This window comes from Podarcis gaigeae (genome assembly GCF_964106915.1).
Source record: "Podarcis gaigeae genome assembly, chromosome: 5".
In the NCBI taxonomy this organism is placed as follows: domain Eukaryota; kingdom Metazoa; phylum Chordata; class Lepidosauria; order Squamata; family Lacertidae; genus Podarcis; species Podarcis gaigeae.
The window spans coordinates 53,493,289-53,515,168 of NC_139681.1; the positions used below are offsets into that span (position 1 = coordinate 53,493,289).

Genomic DNA, 21,880 nt, shown 5'->3' on the forward strand with positions numbered 1-21,880 from the left:
GAGCTTTGGCTAGGTTTTTAAACCAGTTAGAGATTATTATGTTTTTACCTCTCTTAGCGCCCAGGAGAATGCAAATCAGAGACTCAAAGTGTCCTTGGGAGATGCAGCTTTTCACAATAGGCAGGCAGAGAGCTGTCCTATGTACAACTGTCAGGAGCAATGCCTCAATGCCTTCCACATGTGCTGCATTAGGAGGATTTTGGGCATCACATGGCAGGGCAGTTTCAAACAAAGAATGTGCTCTCCCAAGCCCACATTCCCAGCACATTTGAACTTTGTCTCAGCAGCATCTATGTTGGCTTGGTCATGTCCACAGAATGGAAGATGGCAGGATCCCCAAAGATGTGCTCTATGGGTAGCTGGCTTCCAGCATCAGCCGATTGGCAGACCAGCTCTTGTGATGTCTGCAAGATGTCTGCAAACATGACATGAAGGCTGGCAACATCAACCCCACCATGTGGGATGTCCTTTGCAGACAACTGCAGTGCCTGGAGACAAGACAGTCTGGTTGTGCATCCACAGCAATAACCATAGGAGGAATGACAGCACCAAGAGAAGAAATGCCACGGTGCATCTGCAGCACTAAAACCGGATGCCTTCATCTGCCCTAGCTGCAACAAAACATGTCTCTCCCCTATTGGTCTCTACAGCCACAGCAGGTGCTGCAACCTTCCAATGGTTTGACTTCACCGCCAAAGGCGAACTCTCCCTGAGACAGATGCACAACTACGTGCATGGGGCCTTTCTTCTATGGTGGAGGGGGAACTGTCCAACCAAACAAGCCCACCTGCAATCTGGTGTGTTGCAATCCAGGTTTGCCCCCCTCACCTACTAATGTTGGTAAGACCATAGCTTTTAAGCACAAGGCAGGGGGCTTCCTTTAACAAACTCAGAGGCCTGAGAAGGGAATACATACTTTTTAAAAAAAACCAAAAAACTATTTTCTAGCATTCACATAATCCTGCCTTTTAACTGGATCCTTCCGGATTCTGAAGAGGAAAATCTACCCCTGCAATGACACACCGCTACCAATATGGTATTCTGAACGTCCGCTCCAGATGGGCCCCAGAACTTCCCAGTGTTTACATCTCTCCCCGCCATGCACTGCAATACGCAGGCCATGGGCGAAACCACCTCCTCCCCTTCCAGTCTGAGAAAGAGAATCCCCCCCCCTCATTCGAAAGTGGGATCCGCCAGAAAGGCCCTTTCGGAGATGACAGCCTCGGCCGCCCCCCTCCCTCCATCTATGGAATCATCCCGTGAGGAGAAAAAACCTCCCGAGCAAAAAGCCGCCGCAGCCCCTCTTCTCCCTCCCCAAACCAGATCTCCTCCCCCCCCCCAGCGAAATATCGTAGCCAGCGTCGCCCTCCCCCTTCAGATACTTTAATGAAGCCGCCCTCCCCTGCGACAGCGGAGCCACCTCATCACAAAAAAGAGGCCCCATCACTCCGTTTACCTGTTTGATATACATGCTGGCGGCGGCCTCTCCTCAGCCCTGAGCCCGCCCCGCTCACAAACCACGGACAAAATGGCGGCGAAGCCTCCCGGATCCCGTTCGCCGCGGAACGCACCACTTAGTCTCTGGAAATAGGAGGGTTGGGAAAGGAAAGCACGAAGAGGCAGCGGAAGGCGCCCGTCCCTTCCCACGTCTTGAAGGCGCTGTTCTACCTGCGGTTTTCGCGTCGCATTCAGGACTCGGTGAAGTAGGCCCGCCAGCTAATAAAGCGTTTGCTCCCCCCAGCTCGTAGGAATTGGTTCAGCCCGACATGAACTTGTGTTGGGCGCCAAGGCGAGGACAGCCAATGGGAACGGGAGGAGAGCGCCAAACAGGAGGGCCACTGGAGCGAAGAGGGAGCGCTAGCTAGAGGGCGCTCGTCATTGTAGTGAAGGCGGGGCGGGGATCGTTCTCCGAGTGCCAAATCCCCCACCCGGACAAGAGGGAAGTGTCAGCATTCTTGGGAATCCTCCTGGTGGCTGCAGAAGTACAGAAAGAAGTACAGGAGGCGATAACGAAAGAGGCAAACCCGAAACAGCCCGGTTCTAAATGATGGCTGCTTGTTGAGGGCGGGGAGCAGGGAATTTGCGGGTGAAGAGAGGAATGGACCCTCATAGAAAAAGAGGATGGCGAGGATGCACAAGAGCACTCCACGCTGCAACATTTTGTTGTAGGTTCTTGCAATGCATGTAACGTTGCTTATGTCGTAAGCACCGCCTTTTTAAAAGCAACCAAGGGTATTGCGGCCCCTGAAGGACCCACGCAAGCTGCAGTTCTATTGCACGTGTATGCAGCAACATGTAAACCACCCCAAAAAGCTTGCAGTATGCGCAACCTATAGGTCCCTTAGCACCTACAAAATATCACCTCAAAACTTCACAATTCACAAGGTCTTCCCGTGTAGCTTCTGTTTGCAGTGGCTTGGCCTCTCCCCAACACTGAACTCACCCACCCCTCTCCCAAACATGCCCACATTTGATTGCCAGGATTGGACTTCCACAGTGGTGCAAAGAACTTCTGAGTGTGATGGTGGCTGAAGTAGGCGCTTTTTTTCTGTTGACTGAGCCAGGGAAGCCCATATCATTTTGTGTTATGCCATTCCACACTCAACACGCTCAAATGCAGCCATTTTGCATTATGCCACAGAAACTATTTTATGATAGGTGTCCATGACACTTTTGGAAAACTCCAAATGTGCCCACTGGCCCCAAGAAGTTGACAACTCCAATCTCCAAGCAGAGACAGATTTAGGGTGACTGATTCAGTCGCACCACAGGGGGCATTCTCCTAGATTTCTCTTTCATTTTTATTTTTCTCTTTAAGTTTGTAAATGAAAAAAGAGTAAAAGGAAAGTTACTTATTCTTTTACTATCAAATATTAATATAATGAATAAATTTAACAATTATTTTGTAGTAATTTCTGTAGTCCCTGCTGCTTATCTCTTATCAATGCTTAGGATGCAATCCAAACTCCTGGCTAGCAGTGTGGGACTTAATGGAGTGAAGAGGCTCCCATCCCATCCATAGCCCTGTTGCTTACGCCAACCATGGCAGAAGGGAGGCAGAGAAAAAGCTCTTCGCTGTGGCAGCTCCCAGGCTTGTGTAATGAAGATCCCTGGATCAGGCCCACTGCTGCCACATGATGCCAGCATGGCTTGCTCAGAATCCAGTGGCTCTTGTGCCATCCCAGCTTTGCATCTTCCCTTTCCACAGGCTACCACCAGCAGGGAACTCTCTCTGAGTGACTTTGCTTGGCATGTGAGTGGGGAATGGGTACCATGGAAGCATTTACAAAGACCACATCTGTGAATTTTCACAGGATTCTATTAGTCTTTCCCATATGAAATATGGAAAACTGAGGCCAACCGCTTGCAAGTACTATACGAAAAATGACATGCTGATTGAGTGCTATAAAGGCCACAAAATAATCTGAAGGAATAAAGAGAAAATTGTTATTTCTACTTTCTGTAAATTATAGCAATTTTAGGCACGACGTGTAACAACAGTGGGAAGAAAATTTACCAGAGGAAATGGGATTTTCACCTTGACAGCATCTCATTTTAGAAGTGTAATTATTATCAAAATCAATTTGTATGTATAATAGAATTTTTGCAACTAGCCCTTTTCCTATTAAAACAAATCTGTTCAGAACATAATTGCCTGGTTCCTGTCTCTCTGCTGTGAGCAGTAGATATTGGCCAATTACTTTTCTTTATCATTAGCATTCCAACATCACAAAGTGCTCTTAGCACTCTTCTAATAGCAATAATAACAACAACACCTGAAGGAATAGTTTATGCTGAGAACACTGCCAGTAAGGGTACTTATTTAGGTTTTAATCCCATCCAAACCCAAAAGCTCTGTGTGGGTAAGAATTCTTAAAGCACATGCACAATAGCCAATTAAAATCAGTAAATCCATAAAACCCTTTAATTAAATGAAGCGCTGTTAAGCTGCACATATACTTGACCTTTTCTTGGGAGATTTGTTGTTGGCAGGCATTCTAGAATTCCATAGGCTCCTTTGCCTTTAATAGCTGCATGACAAGCAATAAGTCAAGTGTTTGAAGCCTCCCCCTATTATCTCAATTCTAGGGGTGTGGTGAAATCACACTTTGAACTTGTTCTTTATTCTAAAGGTCCGAATTAAAGAGATGGGGCAGAGGAGTTGGTGTCCCAACCACTCATGGTTAGGAAGTTTCCTCAGTAACTAACGAAATCATGCTTTCCTACACTTAAAGAATGTCTATGTGTTTCAACTTTCCATCTCACAGCCTTGCATTGTAAATTGTTATCAGTACCTCTTCTATTAGTCAATATCTACTCCTCCATATCAAGATTAGTCAAGAGGAAAGGTTACAGCATTTGGAGCTTTTTCATTTAGAGACAAGGTGACTAAGACATGATAGAAGTGTCAGTGCAAAAAAAACCCCTGGACTGCCAGTAGCGCATATGAAAACATCTAGTGGTCTTAGTAGACCCCAAGCATAGCAATGTGATGCAGCAGTAAAAAAAAGCTAAAGCTATTCAGGCTGCATTAACAGTAGTAGTGTCCAGATCAAGGGAAATAATAGTCCTGCTCTGTTCTGCCTTGGTCAGACCACACCTGGAATACTGTGCTCCATTCTGGATCTCACAATTTAAGAAGGATATTGACAAGCTGGAACATGTGCAGAGGAGGACCAAGATGATCAAGGGTCTGGAACCAAGCCTATGGGGAACAGTTGAGGGTGTTGGGTATGTTTAGCCTGTAAAAAAGAGACTGAAAGGAGGTGTGATAGCCATCTTAAAATATCTCAGGGGTTGCCACATGGAAGATGGAGCAAGCTTGTTTTCTCCTGCTCCAGAGGCTAGGACCTGAACCAATGGCTCCAAGTTACAAAAAAGGAGATTCCTACTAACCATCAGAAAGAACTTTCTGACAGTAAGTGTCACAGTCCGGTTCACGGGCGATCAAAGTCCCGGCCGGGGGCAAGATGGCGGGGTGGGAGCAGGAATGTGAGTCCAGAAGCCAGGAGTCAAAAAGCCAAGAGTCCGAGGGTCAGAGAGCTGGGAGTCAAGAAGCCAAGGGTCTGAGGGTCAGGAAGCAAGGAGTCACGAAATCAGGGGTCCAAGGATCAAGAAGCAAGGAGTCAAGGAGCCAAACACAGCAAGGCAGGGAACATGTTGCTGTGGCAAAGAGCCGAAGGGAAAATGCTGACCTTATATACCTTCCCGGCTCTTGCCACCAGGTGCTGTGGTGCCTCACCAATCGGCCTCACCTGTGAGGCTGCGCCTTGCCTCTTCAGAACAAACATAGGAAGGCCCCAGTCCTGCAGAGTCCTGTTGGTCACAGGGCCTGTCTCCTGCACGCACACCTGACAGTAAGAACTGTTCAACAGTGGAACGGACTCCCTTGGGAGGTTGTAGACTCCCTTAGAGGTTTTAAAGAAGAGGTTGGATGGCCATCTGTCATTGATGCTTTAGTTGAGATTCCTGCATTGCAGGGGGTTGGTCTAGATGACCCTTGGGATCCCTTCCAACTCTGCAATTCTATGAAATGAAAGGAAGTACTTATTCACACAGTGCATAGATAGACCATGGAATGTGCTCCCACAAGAGGCAGTTACGACCACCAAGTTGGACAGCTTTAAAAGAGGATTAGACAAATTTGTGGAGCTCAAAGCTATCAGTGGCTGCTAACAGTGTCAGAGGCAGTATGCTTCTGAGTGCCAGCTGCTGGAAACCACAGGAGGGGAGAGGCTGCTGTGCTCAGATCCTGCTTGCAGGCTTCCCATGGGCATCTGGTTAGCCACTGTGAGAGCAGGATGCTGGACTAGATGGGCGCCATGCCTGATCCAGCAGAACTATTCTTCTTATTTTTATTCTTGCTATCATCCGAAGATCACAGGGTGGTTTACAGTATAAAAATACAAAATGCATAACTTTTTTTTTATTAAGAAAACCACACATTTAAAAGGTCATAAGGTGTTTAACAGCCAACGTGCTGGCTGACTGTTTTCAACTGGCACCTACATTCTTATCTACAGTAAAGTGTAGATCAGACTTCTTCAAACTCGAGATGTTTTTTTTGGCCTACAACTCCCATGATCCCTAGCTAGCAGGACCATTGGTCAGGGATGATGGGAACTGTAGTCTCAAAACATCTAGTGGGCTGTGTTTGAGGAAGCCTGGTGTAGATGAATGCAGGAAGTAGTGCACAAGTCAATCAGTAGGTGACACTCTGCACCCTTCTTTGAACATAGGATGCTATCATACACCAGGTCAGGTCAAACTTGTCCAGCTAGACCAGAACTGCCTACTCCAGCAAGCAGTGACTCTCTCCAGTTTCAGGCAGATATCACTTACTACCTTAATTCAAGATGCCTGGGATCTCAGCAAATAAGGTGCTGTACTACTTACTGAGTTATGGTTCCTTCCCATGGTGGGCCAAGGTTGCCCAGCACTGCAACATTTCATCTATCTCTTCTTAAATGAACTGGTGCAATCTCTCTGCCAACTTTCAGAATGGTAGGGCAGACTGTACTATTCTTAGGGCTGGTAAAGTAGAATTCACTTTATCTCTCTGTGAGCAATTAGCCTCAAAACTTGTGATGCAAGGGAGCTGCCACTGGGTAAATACATACTAATAGATGGGTAAGCACACTAATAGTATGTATTAGTAAATACATACTAATAGATGGGTAAGCACTCCATTTCGTGGCCAAATGGAGTTATACACACGCGCGCATGCACGCACAAACACACACTTTTATTAATTTTCACAATTAAACAAAATCACATTAAAGTAAAAATAAAAAACATAAAAAATTCAAACAACTGTATTCACATAGTATTAAATCCACGTTTTGGGATTACTCAAATCCATTGACTTCCCTCCACTCCCTCCCCTGATTCCTTTGTATTGTCTTAATATATGCATGTCAATAATGTCTTTATCTTTGATTATCTCCAAATTTAAACATTCAACATAACCTTACAAGTGTTTTTAAAATCCTGCTCATTTATTAACTTCCTTACAATGCTTTTGTACATATGAAATAAACATTTTTTCATTTTTTTTATATTTGTTGTCGTCTTGATTTCTAAGTTTCCCAGTTAATTTGGCCATTTCAGCACACTTTATTAGTTTGATTTGCCAATCTTCTTTAGTGGGGACTTGTTCTTCTTTCCAGTGTTGGGCTAACAATATCCATGCGGTCGTTGTAGCATACATACCAAATGGAGTTTTGAACCCTGATTTCCTCAGTCCAAGTTTGGCATTATATCCACTGTTGGCGTTTGGAGGGAAGGAGGAAGTTTAAACAGATGGAAAGTCCCAGGTCCAGTCTCAACTAAAGGGAAGAGGGGGCCTGCCTGAGAGATCCTGGAGAACCACTCCCAGCCAAAGTAGACTATAGTGGACTACAGGGCTACTTTTCAGCCTGAACTCATTGGAACTCAGTTCTGGCGCTGCCATTAAGAGAACAAGGGAGGCATTCATGGTGAGTTCCGGCACCTCTTTTTCTAGACAAATAGCACCAGTAGACTAGAAGATCAATGGTCTGACTCAGTACAAGGTGGTTTCATATGCTAATTAAATTTCACTGATGAGGTTATATCATCATAGCCACAACAAAAACAACAACACTTTAAGTAAAAAATAAATGCAGGGAGCAGGGCTTTAGAGATGAAGGGCTTAGACTCCTCGGAATGGTAATGTGGGTTCCTTTTTTCCACTCACTCAGCATATTTGCATGACGCATAGGAGGGGACAGCAAGAGGGTCCCCCTCTGGAGGCAGCACCAGGTAATTATCTTACTCATCATTCCCAATCCCTCCATCTGAGATGGAATATCCCTAGTATTTGAGAGAATAATGATATAGCTATAAAGAGTGTGTCTGCATTTTCCTGGGTATGTTCAGCAACCAGTAAAAACCACCACCACCAAACCCATTCCAATTATAGAGGAAAGAGCTAACAGTCATAGAAACATCGGTGAATTCACTCACTGGATGAACCTCATCTGAGCATCAGATCTGTATTTTTCCCCTCCTCCTCCTCCTCCTCCTCCTGTCAAAGAGCCCAGGAGTAGACAAGGCAGATGAAGTCGAGGGTGATAATGACAGACTAGATAACTAAAAGGTTTGATGCAGGATAGGGTAGGGGTGGGAGGATGAAAATGGGAGCCTTTAAGGAAGTGTGGTAGAACTGTAAAACCACACCACTTCCTTGTGCTCAGCTCTAGTAGACATCAGGGGAAGACAGCTGTTTTATGCTGAAATCGTGTCTGGGAAAAGAATCATCACCAGACATTGTGTAGGGGTGGAAGTGGGGGCAGGATGAGGAAAAGCCAACAAATACTCCCCTAGGAAGCTGAGGCACATTTCCAGGTCCTGAAGGCGTCCTTTCTCCTTTGCTGATGTGAGCTGTGAATCCACCAGCCAGTGGGTAGTTGCAGCCCCAAGGACTTCTTATTAATAGCTCCCACTCCTCATTCCCCACCCTGTTCCTGTCTGCCCAGAGATGTACAGTAGCAGTGAAAGGCAGTAACTCCTCCAGCGTCTCGGAGTGAATCAGTCACAGTGAGGTGCTGCTGACAAGTGTTTGACAAGCCTTTGTGGTGAGGAAATCTGGAGGAGGAGGAGGAGGAGGAGGAGGAGGAGGAAGCGAAAGAAGAGGAGAGTTTAAATATGTGCAAGTACAAGCTTCAGATCCCATACTTTAAACACAGGGTGCTGGGATTTATTTATTTTATTTTTCTCCCACATGCCAGCTCATCGTCATTGATTCATACACCAGAGTGTCTGGCTTTCAGAAGCAGCTGTAAACTAAGGAAGTTTCTGTCTTTCTGCTCAATGGTTAGCACTGACTTCTGAAATGAAGAGAATATGTTTCTATGATGATATTATGGAATGACAACCTACATCCTTAAAAATAAGAGGTTCCTCCAGCTCTGTTGTTCCTTTGGGTTTCTTGGTTGTTTCTACATCTCTGAAAACTAGATAAACCTCTGACGGCTGAGTTTCCTCAAGTTAGGCATGCAGCAGACCTCAGGAAAAATAAGTGGGATACAAGCGTAGCAAGGGAGGGACATTGCTACAGGTACTGCTTTTGACAGTAGATGTTGTCTGTTCTTTGCCAGGCTGTGATATCAACACAGATTACAGGAAGCTGCTGGGTAGTCAGTCAGACCATTGGTCTATGTAATTTAGTAATGTATAAGTCAGAAAAGCCAATATGATACATTCCCCTCCAACAATGGCGGACCTTGATGCCTCAGATTTCAGTGGCGCCCTATGAGACACCAAAATATAATGCCTCTCGTCTTCTGTTGGATGTCATAGTTGTGGCATTCCCTGCAGGACCCCAGAAGCTCTGTGCCCACTGCAACAACTTCAAGTGTGCTCTTCTAGATCTGCCTTTGCCTCCAGATGTTGCTGGATTCCAACTCCCATCAGCCACAGCCAGCATGGCCAATGGTCAACAATGATGGGAGCTTTAGTCCAAGAAGAAGAAGAAGAAGAAGAAGAAGAAGAAGAAGAAGAAGAAGAAGAAGAAGAAGGTAAAGTATTGCACTTGGGCAAAAATAATAATAATGAGAGGCACAAATACAAGATGGGTGACACCTGGCTTGAGAGCAGTACATGTGAAAAGGATCTAGGAGTCTTGGTTGACCACAAACTTGACATGAGCCAACAGTGTGACGCGGCAGCTAAAAAAGCCAATGCAATTCTGGGCTGCATCAATAGGAGTATAGCATCTAGATCAAGGGAAGTAATAGTGCCACTGTATTCTGCTCTGGTCAGACCTCACCGGGAGTACTGTGTCCAGTTCTGGGCACCACAGTTCAAGAAGGACACTGACAAACTGGAACGTGTCCAGAGGAGGGCAACCAAAATGGTCAAAAGCCTGGAAACGATGCCTTATGAGGAACGGCTAAGGGAGCTGGGCATGTTTAGCCTGGAGAAGAGGATGTTAAGGGGTGATATGATAAAAAGGTAAAGGTAAAGGTACCCCTGCCCGTACGGGCCAGTCTTGCCAGACTCTGGGGTTGTGCGCCCATCTCACTCAAGAGGCCAGGGGCCAGCACTGTCCAAAGACACTTCCGGGTCACGTGGCCAGTGTGACATCGCTGCTCTGGCGAGCCAGAGCTGCACACGGAAACGCCGTTTACCTTCCCACTAGAAAGCGGTCTACTTGCACCCAAGGGTGCTTTCGAACTGCTAGGTTGGCAGGCGCTGGGACCGAGCAACGGGAGCGCACCCCGCCGCAGGGATTCGAACCGCCGACCTTTCGATCGGCAAGCCCTAGGCGCTGAAGCTTTTACCCACAGCGCCACCCGCGTCCCGGGTGATATGATAGCCATGTTCAAATATATAAAAGGATGTCACATAGAGGAGGGAGAAAGGTTGTTTTCTGCTCTCCAGAGAAGCGGACACGGAGCAATGGTTCCAAACTACAAGAAAGAAGATTCCACCTAAACATTAGGAAGAACTTCCTGACAGTAAGAGCTGTTCGACAGTGGAATTTGCTGCCAAGGAGTGTGGTGGAGTCTCCTTCTTTGGAGGTCTTTAAGCAGAGGCTTGACAACCATATGTCAGGAGTGCTCTGATGATGTTTCCTGCTTGGCAGGGGGTTGGACTCAATGGCCCTTGTGGTCTCTTCCAACTCTATGATTCTAAGAAGAAGGAGAGGAGGAGGAGGAGTTTGGATTGAAACCCCCGCTTTATCACTACCCGAAGGAGTCTCAATGCGGCTAACATTCTCCTTTCCCTTCCTCCTCCACAACAAACACTCTGTGAGGTGAGTGGGGCTGAGAGACTTCAGAGAAGTGTGACTGGCCCAAGGTCACCCAGCAGCTGCATGTGGAGGAGTGAAGACAAAAACCCGGCTCACCAGATTAAGAGTCTACTGCTCTTAACCACTACACCACACTGGCTCTCATTTGGAGGGTACTATATTGGCCTTCTCTGTTCTAAAGTACCTGAAATGATTCTCCAGGGTTACAGACAGGCTTATTTTCCACCCCTGACCAGAGATTCCAGAAACTCAGCCAGAGTCCTTTTGCAAAGCACATACTCTGCCACTAAGTGCTCTTGCTTCTGAAAGGTCAACAGGAAATGAGCCTTCTACTCTTTATTATGTAAACATAATGTGTGGCAAATAGTAATATTGTAGTTCAGTCTAACCAGTAGATGTGCCATCTGAATCTTCTTCCTTACTCTGTTAATGTTGTTTAGTCGTTTAGTCGTGTCCGACTCTTTGTGACCCCATGGACCAGAGCACTCCAGGCACTCCTGTCTTCCACTGCTTCCTGGAGTTCCGTCAAATTCATGTTGGTCGCTTCTATAACAATGTCAAACCATCTCGTCCTCTGTCATCCCCTTCTCCTTGTGCCCTCAATCTTACCCAACATCAGAGGTTTTCCAGAGAGTCTTCCCTCAATGAACACTGGGCAAAGCATGCACTTACTGAGTGCTGCTGACATCAGTTGTTGTTGTTTAGTTGTTTAGTCATGTCCGACTCCTCGTGACCCCATGGACCAGAGCACGCCAGGCACCCCTGTCTTCCACTGCCTCCTGCAGTTTGGTCAAACTCATGCTGGTAGCTTTGAGAACACTGTCCAACCATCTCGTCCTCCGTCGTCCCCATCTCCTTGGGCCCTCAATCTTACCCAACATCAGAGTTTTTCCAGAGAGTCTTCTCATTAGGTGGCCAAAGTATTTGAGCCTCAGCTTCAGAATCTGCCCTTCCAGTGAGCACTCAGGGCTGATTTCCTTCAGAATGGATAGGTTTGATCTTTTTGCAGTCCATGGGACTCTCAAGAGTCTCCTCCAGCACCACAATTCAAAAGCATCAATTCTCCGGCGATCAGCCTTCTTTGTTAATACATTGCAGTAAATTAACAGTCCTACTCAACATGAATTTATTCATATTCCTACTTGTCCTCTAACTCAGTTATACTGTATACAAAATGCACAAAACCCCTAATCAAAATGAGTTTAATACATTTCAGAAAAACATAGTTTCTCTCTACTCCACCTTCTTGCCTCTTCTCTACTCCCCTTCCCAACATTGCAATAGTCTTCACAGTTACATGCTATTTTCCTGCTCAGAATTGCATATCCAAACTTCAGTTTTTAAAGTTTTCAGTTATCTTAATGTACCCTCTTGTAGCCATTCAGTGTAACGATGTGAAAAAACCCACCTCTTTTTTTTATCATGTTGATGGGTAATATCCAATGTTACGGCTCATCCGTACCTGTACCGTGCCTGGAAAGCATCGGTTCAAGATGTTTTCTGCTTGTCTGGTGCTTTTTAGGCATGGCTCTAAGCAGTTTTCTCTTTACCCCGCCACTTTCCCCAGGAAAACCGGTTCTTTACTGCTGAATCAGAGCAAACGCCAACCCACGGAAAACCCCATTGATGTTTGTTCTCATTCAAGAGTAAACAGGTTTTTTCCCCCTGGAGGACGAACATAAGTGTGGACAAGCCCCAAGTCCTATTTTGAGTAGACTTATCTCCATTGCTTTTAATGGGTCTACTCAGAGCATGACTTAGTTGGTTATCTTCCAAAGTCTGCATCTACTAAATCGTTTAAATAAACTAGGTTGCATCATAAATGTATCATTTCCTTTTATTTTATATTAAGGCTTGTGGCCCCAGCTGTTCCACATTTAAAATATCAGTCTGGAGTTTTCAGGAAAGTAAATTCCTTGCTTTTGTTATTGCAGAATAATACAGAGCTTTAAAATGTGGTAAGGTACACAAAAAATCCATTAAAGTGATCCATTATCATTATTGCATGTGATGGGATAATGAGCTGCTTGTGCGTAAAAGCTTGATCCCTCTGGGGTTTGGCTGGTCACCCAAACCTAGGCACTAACGGAGCCCCCAAAGCATGACTCCGTCAGTCGCTGGTAGAATCCGACAGTGGGCGTCTACGGAACTTACTCCAACATAAAAGTTGTTTGACGGACATGCGCCTCCTGGACTCTCTGCGTGACAGCTTCCGGCGAGGGGTGGGGGTTGCTAAAGGGGGTCTTGTTACCTCCTCACTGTTCTCACTAGAAGTATCCCAGAGCCTCTCCCCCGATTCCCTTTCCGCTGGAACTCCTGCTCTCCCCCTACTGGTTCCTTCTTCTGCTGTAGAGTCTCTCCTATTCTCCTGGAGCCTCTCCACCACCTGTCCCTCCAATGGCAGTTCCCTGACATCCACCTCCCCCCCCAGGGCCCCCTTCACCCCCCCCGCCTCCTCTCCCACTGGCGGTGAGGGCGGAAAGCCCCGGAAGGAACTCTCCTCGTCGTCCGAGGATTCAAACACTTCTAACCACGGCGTACCGTCTCTCTCCTCGTCTTCCTCTTCTTCGTCGGAGTCGGCTTCCTCACCCACCCCTGACTCTGGGAACCCTTCAAACTCCCCTTCCTCATCGGTGGTCCCAAAGTGTTCCCTTCTAAATCGTGCCACGGGTTGCGGTTTTTTTGGGAAACGCTGATGAAATGTTTCTATTAAAACCTCGTCCTTGACTAACTCTGCTGGTACCCAAGTGTTTTCCGACTCAACTTCCCCCTCCCATTCTACCAGATATTCCACCTGATTCCCCTTCCACCTGGAATCAATGATTCCTGCCACGTTCATGTCGCGTTCTCTCTCTTCTATCACGGGCGTTTGGGTGACCTCTCTCTCACGCTCCCCCCACTCACGTCCCTCTCGGTACGGCGACAGTAATGACCTGTGAAATACTGGGTGCAATTTCATGTGACTGGGCAGTCTGAGTTTGAATGTTACTGGGTTGACCTGCTGTATGACCTCAAAGGGTCCCAATCTTTTGGGTCTCAATTTCTTACTCCCTCCCTTGAACGGTAGTCCTTGGGTGGATAGCCACACCCGGTTTCCCACCCTTATAGTTTCACCTTCCCTCCTATTTCTGTCTGCTTGTTTCTTATATTCTTCCTTGGCTTTCTCTAAGTTAAGTTGAAGCTGACGGTGGATCGCTTCCATCTCTTTAAAAAAGTGTTCCGCCGCTGGCACGCTCCACCTCTCCCCTCCTTCTCCTGGAAATGCCCGGGGATGACACCCATAATTTGCCAGAAAAGGACTCATCCCTGTAGACACGTTCTCCGCGTTGTTGTAGGCAAATTCTGCCAGAGGTAACTTATCTACCCAATCATTTTCTCTGTCTTTTACATAACACCTCAGGTATTGTTGTAAAATCCCGTTTGCCCTTTCCGCTTGCCCATTTGTTTCTGGGTGCCGGGCAGTTGAGAAATTGAGTTCCACGTGCAGTAAGCTCATAAGTTTCCTCCAGAACCTGGAAGTAAACTGTTTCCCTCTGTCGCTGACCACCCTCAAGGGGGCGCCATGCAACCTGAAAATATGCTCTACAAATAACTTGGCGGTTTCCTCCGCGGTGACCGCATGGGAACAGGCTATAAAATGACACATCTTAGTTAATAGATCTACCACCACCATGACAGCTGTTTTGCTCTTGGATTTTGGCAGGTCCGTCATAAAATCTATGGATACTGCCTCCCATGGCCTTTCTGGTGTGGGTAAGGGTTGTAATAGCTCCGCTGGCGCCACCCTCTCCCCTTTCGCTCGCTGGCACCTGTCGCAACCCCTGACATATTCCCGTACGTCCTCCCTCACCTTGGGCCACCAAAACTCTCTGGTAACCAACCACATGGTTTTGTGCTGTCCAAAATGCCCCGCTGTGGGGCTGTCATGCAACTGCTTGAGTACTCTGCCCCTCAGTTCCCCATCTGGTATGTACAGTGCCCCTTTGTAATACAACGCCCCGTTCTTTTCTTCAAACCCCCCTGTGTTCTCCTCTGTCCTCCTGAGTTCTCTGAATTTCTCTTGGGCGTATTCATCGTTCTCAGTACCCTCTATCAGTTCCCTCTGCCCCACCAATGCCGCCCCACACACCCAGCGGTCTTCAGGGATTACATGCCTTGCCTCAGGCGCTCCCTCCCCCTCTAAGTACTCAGGTTTCCTGGAGAGAGCGTCCGCCCTCACGTTCTCGGAGCCTGGCACGTAACGAATCTCAAAGTGGAATTTGGAGAACTCCTGGGCCCATCTCACTTGTCTCTGGTTCAGCACTCGTGCTGTTCTCCAGTATTCCAGATTTTTGTGGTCAGTTCGGACTTGAACCTTGTGCTGCGCCCCAATCAGCAAGTGGCGCCATCTCCGGAATGCTTCATGAATGGCGAGCAGTTCTCGGTCGTATACTGTGTAGTTCCTCTCGGATTTGTTCAACTTCCGCGAGAAGAACGCACACGGTCTCCATTCGGACGTATCTTTTCCCGGCTGGAGAAGCACGGCCCCCACCGCTCGGTCTGACGCGTCAGTCTCCACCCTCATTGGTTGTTGTAGATCTACGTGCAAAAGTTGCTCTTCCGACGCAAACGCCTGCTTTAAGTGTTCGAACGCCCGCTGCGCTTCTTCCGTCCAAACAAATTTTTTCTTGCTGCTAAGACAATCCGTGATGGGCGCTGTTAAATGGGCAAAGTTTTTGATGAACTTCCTATAGAAGTTTCCGAAGCCCAGGAATCTTTGCACGTCCTTCTTGGTCTTTGGTGTTTTCCATTCCAGTACCGCTTGAACCTTGCTGGGATCCATGGCCAATCCCTTGTCAGACAACCGGTACCCCAGGAATTCCACCTCCCTGGTATGAAACTGACACTTCTCCAGTTTCACCCACAGCCGATTTTCTCGCAGTTTGCTCAGTACTTCTCTTACATCTCGCACATGCTGCTCCTCATTCTCTGAGTATACCAGGACGTCATCTAAGAACGCTACGCAGTTCTTGTAGAGCAATGGCCCCAGGACGTGATTCATGAACGATTGAAAACAGGCCGAGCCCGCCTGTAGACCGAAGGGCATAACGAGGTACTCAAAGGCCCCCAAGGGGGTGAACATAGTGGTTTTCCACTCATCCCCCTTTCTCACCCGTATCAAGTTATATGCCCCTCTAAGGTCCAGCTTGGTAAAAATTTTCCCTTTTCTCACACGTGTCAGAATGTCATCAATTCTAGGCATAGGGAACGTCACTGGTTCTGACACTGCATTTAGGGCCCTGAAATCACACACAAGCCTGGGTTTACCCGTGTGTTTTTTGTCCACAAAGAACACTGGGCTGCCCCCCACCGCTCGTGACTCTCTGATGAAACCTCGCTTGAGGTTCTTGTCAATGAACTCCCTTAACTCCTGCATCTCACTGTCTGACATTGCATACAGCTTGCCCACTGGCAATTGTGCTCCTGGGAGTAAGTTAATTTGACAGTCAAAGGGTCTGTGCGGGGGCAGTTTATCTGCTTCCTTTTCGCTAAAGACGTCAATCAAGTCAGCGTATTGTGGTGGCACCTTCCCCTTGTCCATCACTTCCATCCCTGCTAGAGTGGCCCTGGCCCCTGCCTGAGCCTCTCCCTCCTTGCAGTGTTCTAGGCAATGTGCTGATCCAAAGGAAACCACTCTCTGATGCCAGCCTACTAGCTCATTCCCAAAATAATAGGAGCTCCTCCCAAGGTGGCTACGTTAAACGCTATCAGTTCTGTGTGTCTTGCCACCCTCATTATCATTGGTACAGTCTGTTGGCTCACTTCTCCTCCCAACAGTTCCCTCCCATCAATCGTGGTAACCTGCAAAGGCTTACTTAATGGGATAGTCTGTATCTGGTGTTCAGCTGCAAACTCCTTACTCATAAAATTACAGGAACTACCTGAATCCAATAGCGCTTTTATCTTTAGTGGGTGTCCGTTTGCCAGTTCCAGCAACACCTCTATCACAAGCGCTGGTCTTGGGGGTTCCGGCGTGGGCACATTCACTACTCCCTGGCCTGGCTGCTGTGCCCTGATGTTGGCAACCAGGCGTTGGCTTTTACTTGCTCCCTGATTTCTTCTTCCTCCTTTCCCCCAACAGTTCCCGCCATCCCTTGCCATTCCTTCCTTTGCGGACAGACTCTGGCAAAGTGACCTGGCTGTTGGCAGAGATAACATCTCTTTGCGCTCTTTCCCTCCTTCTTCCGCCCCTCACTGGTGTTTGAAACTGCGCGCGCGCGCGCTGTTCCAAGTTCCATCGGCTCTGCTGGCGGGAAAGGCTGCTCCGGAATCTCCGGAGTCCTTCCAACGTTCCCCCTTTCCTTCCCGCTTTTCCAAAGCTCTGGCTTCCTGGCGCGCTCCTATGGACAGCGCAGATTTAGTCAGATGGTCCATAGACTCCGCCCTAGGCGCCCGGGAAAGTTCATCTTTCACTGACGGAGAGAGCCCTTCTTCAAACAGCATTTGAATAGGTTCACTCGCAAGGTCCCACCCCAGTCTATGAATCAGCATGGTGAACCCAGTCCAGTACTCACGTACAGATCGGCTCCCCTGTTTACACGCCATTAACTGCCTGCGCACCACCCCTTGCTCAATCTCGCTGGAAAACATCAAGTCCATGGCGCGAAAAAATTTCATTGTGTCCTTTAAGATTTCATTATTGGCTGCCATCAGGGGCCTAATCCAGTCCCTCGCCCCTCCCTCTAGATGGCCAATCACGTACGCCACTCTAGAGTTCTCATCGGGGAAGTCATCAAACAGTAGATTGAGAGCATATTGCATCTCTGTCCTAAAGGCTTGATAGTTCCTGGGATCCCCCCCAAATTTCTGCACCAATCCAGGCACCTTTCTGGCAAGTGGGGTGGTTTTTCCCTTATCCGCATCTTGAGCCCTCCTCTCCTCGAGCCTCGCCGTTTGCAGCGCGAGCTGGACCTCCAACACCCTGTACCTTTCTTCCAGGCTTGGACCTGCTCCAGCTCCAGTTCCTCCGGTTCCGGCTGGTTCGCTCATGATGCCCTCTGCTTGCACAAGCTGCTTTCAAAGACTGTCGGATTGCTGTGATGGGATAATGAGCTGCTTGTGCGTAAAAGCTTGATCCCTCTGGGGTTTGGCTGGTCACCCAAACCTAGGCACTAACGGAGCCCCCAAAGCATGACTCCGTCAGTCGCTGGTAGAATCCGACAGTGGGCGTCTACGGAACTTACTCCAACATAAAAGTTGTTTGACGGACATGCGCCTCCTGGACTCTCTGCGTGACAGCTTCCGGCGAGGGGTGGGGGTTGCTAAAGGGGGTCTTGTTACCTCCTCACTGTTCTCACTAGAAGTATCCCAGAGCCTCTCCCCCGATTCCCTTTCCGCTGGAACTCCTGCTCTCCCCCTACTGGTTCCTTCTTCTGCTGTAGAGTCTCTCCTATTCTCCTGGAGCCTCTCCACCACCTGTCCCTCCAATGGCAGTTCCCTGACATTGCATTACCTCCAGATATTTTAAGCTAGCCTTGTCTTTTTACGAGAGAGCTGACTCATCAACTTTATGTCATTGGAGCCAGCAATATCAAAACCTGTTTTGTGCATGTTCTGTGTCTCTAAGCCTGTCCTGTGTCTCTAAGGAATTGCCAGACCTTACAGTCCATTTTATGATTTCCAGTCAAGCTAGGGCATTACAGTCTGAGAGCATTCTGCTTACCACCCACACCAGTTCAGTAACAGCTTTGTATCTTGAGAAAGTATGCAACCCTAGCCCCACTTACTTGGTAGTAAGCCTCACTGAATTAAATGTGCTTGAGTAGACATGGTTAAGACTGCAGCCTATCTACTTACCTAAGATATGTCAAGTCTCCTAAAATATAGAAAATGTTTTCTGAAAATTATTTACAGATTGATATTCTGGATGCTAGAAGTGCGAGCTGAAACAAGTCTGGGCTGTCAAGGGGATCACATCTATTTATTCTGGCTTACTTTAGGACCTTCTCCCCACCACGTTCCAATTAGTGCTTTGGAAATATGCTTGTGTTTTCTGTTAGCACAATGTACATTAGTAAGACATATTTCTTTTCTCTTTACTGAAGGTCTTATATGGTACGAGGACCAAAAAACATTTGGCAAATGTTGAAAACTGAGAGTGTTTTTCCAGAAATATTGTGTCCTTAAATATTATAAAAGCCAGAAAACACCAGTCTGACCTTCATTCTGAAATATATTATCATTATTGTATAGTCTAATTTATTTGCCTGGGTAGGGTTATGGTGTCATTAACGGGCACATGAACCGCACACTTATCACTAATCTAATACTAAGGCTGCACAATTAAAGTGAAGCTGGCTTTCACAGGAAACATATCCCCCCACTTAAAAAAAAATAATCAAGACTTTTTGCAGTAAAGAAAGTGACAGGAAAATACACAGAAATGTCTGGGATAACAATTGCTTGATGCAATGTACAAAGCTCTGTGGATGTTGTTGTTGTTGTTTAGTCATTTAGTCGTGTCCGACTCTTCGTGACCCCATGGACCAGAGCACGCCAGGCACTTCTGTCTTCCACTGCCTCCCGCAGTTTGGTCAGACTCATGTTTGTAGCTTCGAAGACACTATCCAACCATCTCGTCCTCTGTCGTGCCCTTCTCCTTGTGCCCTCCATCTTTCCCAACATCAGGGTCTTTTCCAGGGAGTCTTCTCTTCTCATGAGGTGGCCAAAGTATTGGAGCCTCAGCTTCACGATCTGTCCTTCCAGTGAGCACTCAGGGCTGATTTCCTTAAGAATGGATCGGTTTGTTCTTCTTTCAGTCCATGGGACTCTCAAGAGTCTCCTCCAGCACCATAATTCAAAAGCATCAATTCTTCGGCGATCAGCCTTCTTTATGGTCCAGCTCTCACTTCCATTTCCACTTCCATACATCACTACTGGATGAGAGCTCTGTGGATGAGAGCTCCATAAACATAAGAAGAGGACTGCTGGATGAGGTAAAGCATGCTGTTCTCACAGTAGGCTGACCATGAGAAGCTGGCAAGCAGGACCTGAACACAATAGCAATCTCCCCACATGTGATTCCCAGCGACTGGTCTTCAGAGGCATGCTGCCTCTGGTACGCAAGCAGCTGGATTCTACAGGCTGCTGTTATGACTCATACTCCTCAATTGGCCTGAATGCCCCAAAGGGTTCTCTTCCTGAGCATGGCCTCACCTGGGAGGAAACCATTAAAGCCCTCTTAGCTCATATGGAGGTGAAGAGACCTCCCTAATTACGGTCATCTAATCCTTTGCGATTCAAAGGTTTCTCTAAACTGCTCCACAACACTCTTACTCATCTGAATCAGTCAGTGCAGGGTGATCATTAGGTGTACCAGGAAACAAAGCTTTCTTCTCTGTATGCAATTGTAACTAAGTCGAGCTTGCTTTGTGCAAAATTGTGTTTACGTTATGCCACAGCACTGGGGAAGCTGGAACTTCTTTCTATACTACAAAGGCTGAACATTCTTCCACTGCCTTGGCCAAGACAATAGACTTGTCAGGGCGCAAATCACAGACCCTCCAAGTGTCCCTATTTTCCAGGGATGTCCCTAATTTAGAGAAGCCATCCCAGTTTCTTACTTGATCCCAAAATGTCCCACATTTTCTTAGGACGTCCCTATTTTCTTTGGATAAATGTTGGAGAGTGTGGAGTTATCTGACCCCTGGGCCGTCTGAAGGCAATCCTGTATGGGGAATGTTTTTTTTTAATGTTTACTGTTTTATTATGTTCTGTTTTATTATATTATTTACTGTTTTATTATGTTTTATATATGTTGGAAGCTGCCTAGAGTGGCTGGGGCAACCCAGTAAGGTGTGGGGAGGTAGAAATAGTAAAATTATCGTTATGGAATGGGATGCCCCTATTTTCATTGGAGAAGGGTATGAAATCATAAAACAGATTCTGAGTGAATCCCAGGTAGATGGCTCCCAGTTCCATCTACCTAAGATTCAAGAGTATTCAATGTGATGCTGCTGCACTACAGCTCCCATCAACCCTGACCACTGGCCGCGCCTGTGTTCTCTCTTCCATTTGGCCAACCAGATTCTCTTGGGAAACTTGCAAAGAAGGCTTGATTGAATTGTTGCCTGCTGTTCACTCTTGTACAGAGAGGTATTCCGCTGTTGAACATGGATATTCCATTCCCGAGTTTTGTTACCCTACAAATGCAGTTTCATAACCAGTAACTGTGAATTGACCTGTTTTCTATGAATGCACATAACCCTTTTATATTCCACGTTGCGCATCAAATCCACATCCAAAGATTCTCCACAAATCTCTTTTCCCAGCTGCAAACACATACTGACCACAGGGCTGCAGAAAATCCATGCAAGCCTTATAAATAAAGACCCATGCATTCCCTGCCCCACCCCTGTAGTCAGTCTATGTGCTGGTACCCTTTGCTTTGAGGTCCTTGTTTTACTGCATCTATGTTAGGAACCTTTTCCTGAGCACTTAATATTGGATAGAAATAGAGTGAGAGCACATGATGCAGGAGGGAAGGGGAGAGCAGGAGACATGAATGGTGACCTGTACAATGATGGTGACTCCACATAAGAAGAAGCTCCGAAAGAGAATGTTCTGCCTCAATAAGTGTCTTGTGCTTCTCTTGCTTTATCTGCTTGAGTTCATTAATGTATTCTTGCTCTCTCTTCCAGGCCCCTCATGCTCCACCACTTCCTCTCTTGCCTCCCTTGATTTTCCCAGCCTGAGGCAGGAATTTCTATAAGAGTGGATTGTTCTCTTTTTTTCTTGGGGAGGGGGCTGTCCCTCACAGGAAGAGGAGGAAGAAGTGGGCTGGAAGACAAAGAAGAATGGGGTGAAGTTGCTTGAAGTGGGAAATTTGGCAGTAGCGCCCAGCAAGGAAGGTTCACAAACATCTCCCATTTGTCTTGGTGACCTAAAAGAAAGAGGCAAAAACAGAATCCCGTGAGCCATACACTTTCTTCAGAGCTTCCTCTTCCTTCCTTAAGGTCTCTCTCTCTCCCCACACCTCTCTCTTCCTCTCCCCCTGCTGCCCCTCCTCTCCACTTTTTCGAGCCACTTCTCCAAGTCATCTCAGGCAAATGCCCAAAGAACAAA

At 47.1% G+C, this 21,880-nt stretch overlaps 1 protein-coding gene across 1 annotated transcript in view; it reads right to left on the reverse strand.

Moving 5' to 3' along the window:
• The window catches only part of SMC3 (structural maintenance of chromosomes 3), a 33,116-nt gene extending 31,247 nt beyond the window's left edge, over positions 1-1,869 (reverse strand). Inside the window, exon 1 of the mRNA XM_083741206.1 lies at positions 1,457-1,869. Within this exon, the coding sequence (XP_083597332.1) occupies positions 1,457-1,471 (15 nt within the window). The 5' untranslated portion in view covers positions 1,472-1,869. The remainder of the gene's footprint in view (positions 1-1,456) is intronic.
• Between the last annotated feature and the right edge of the window lie 20,011 nt (positions 1,870-21,880).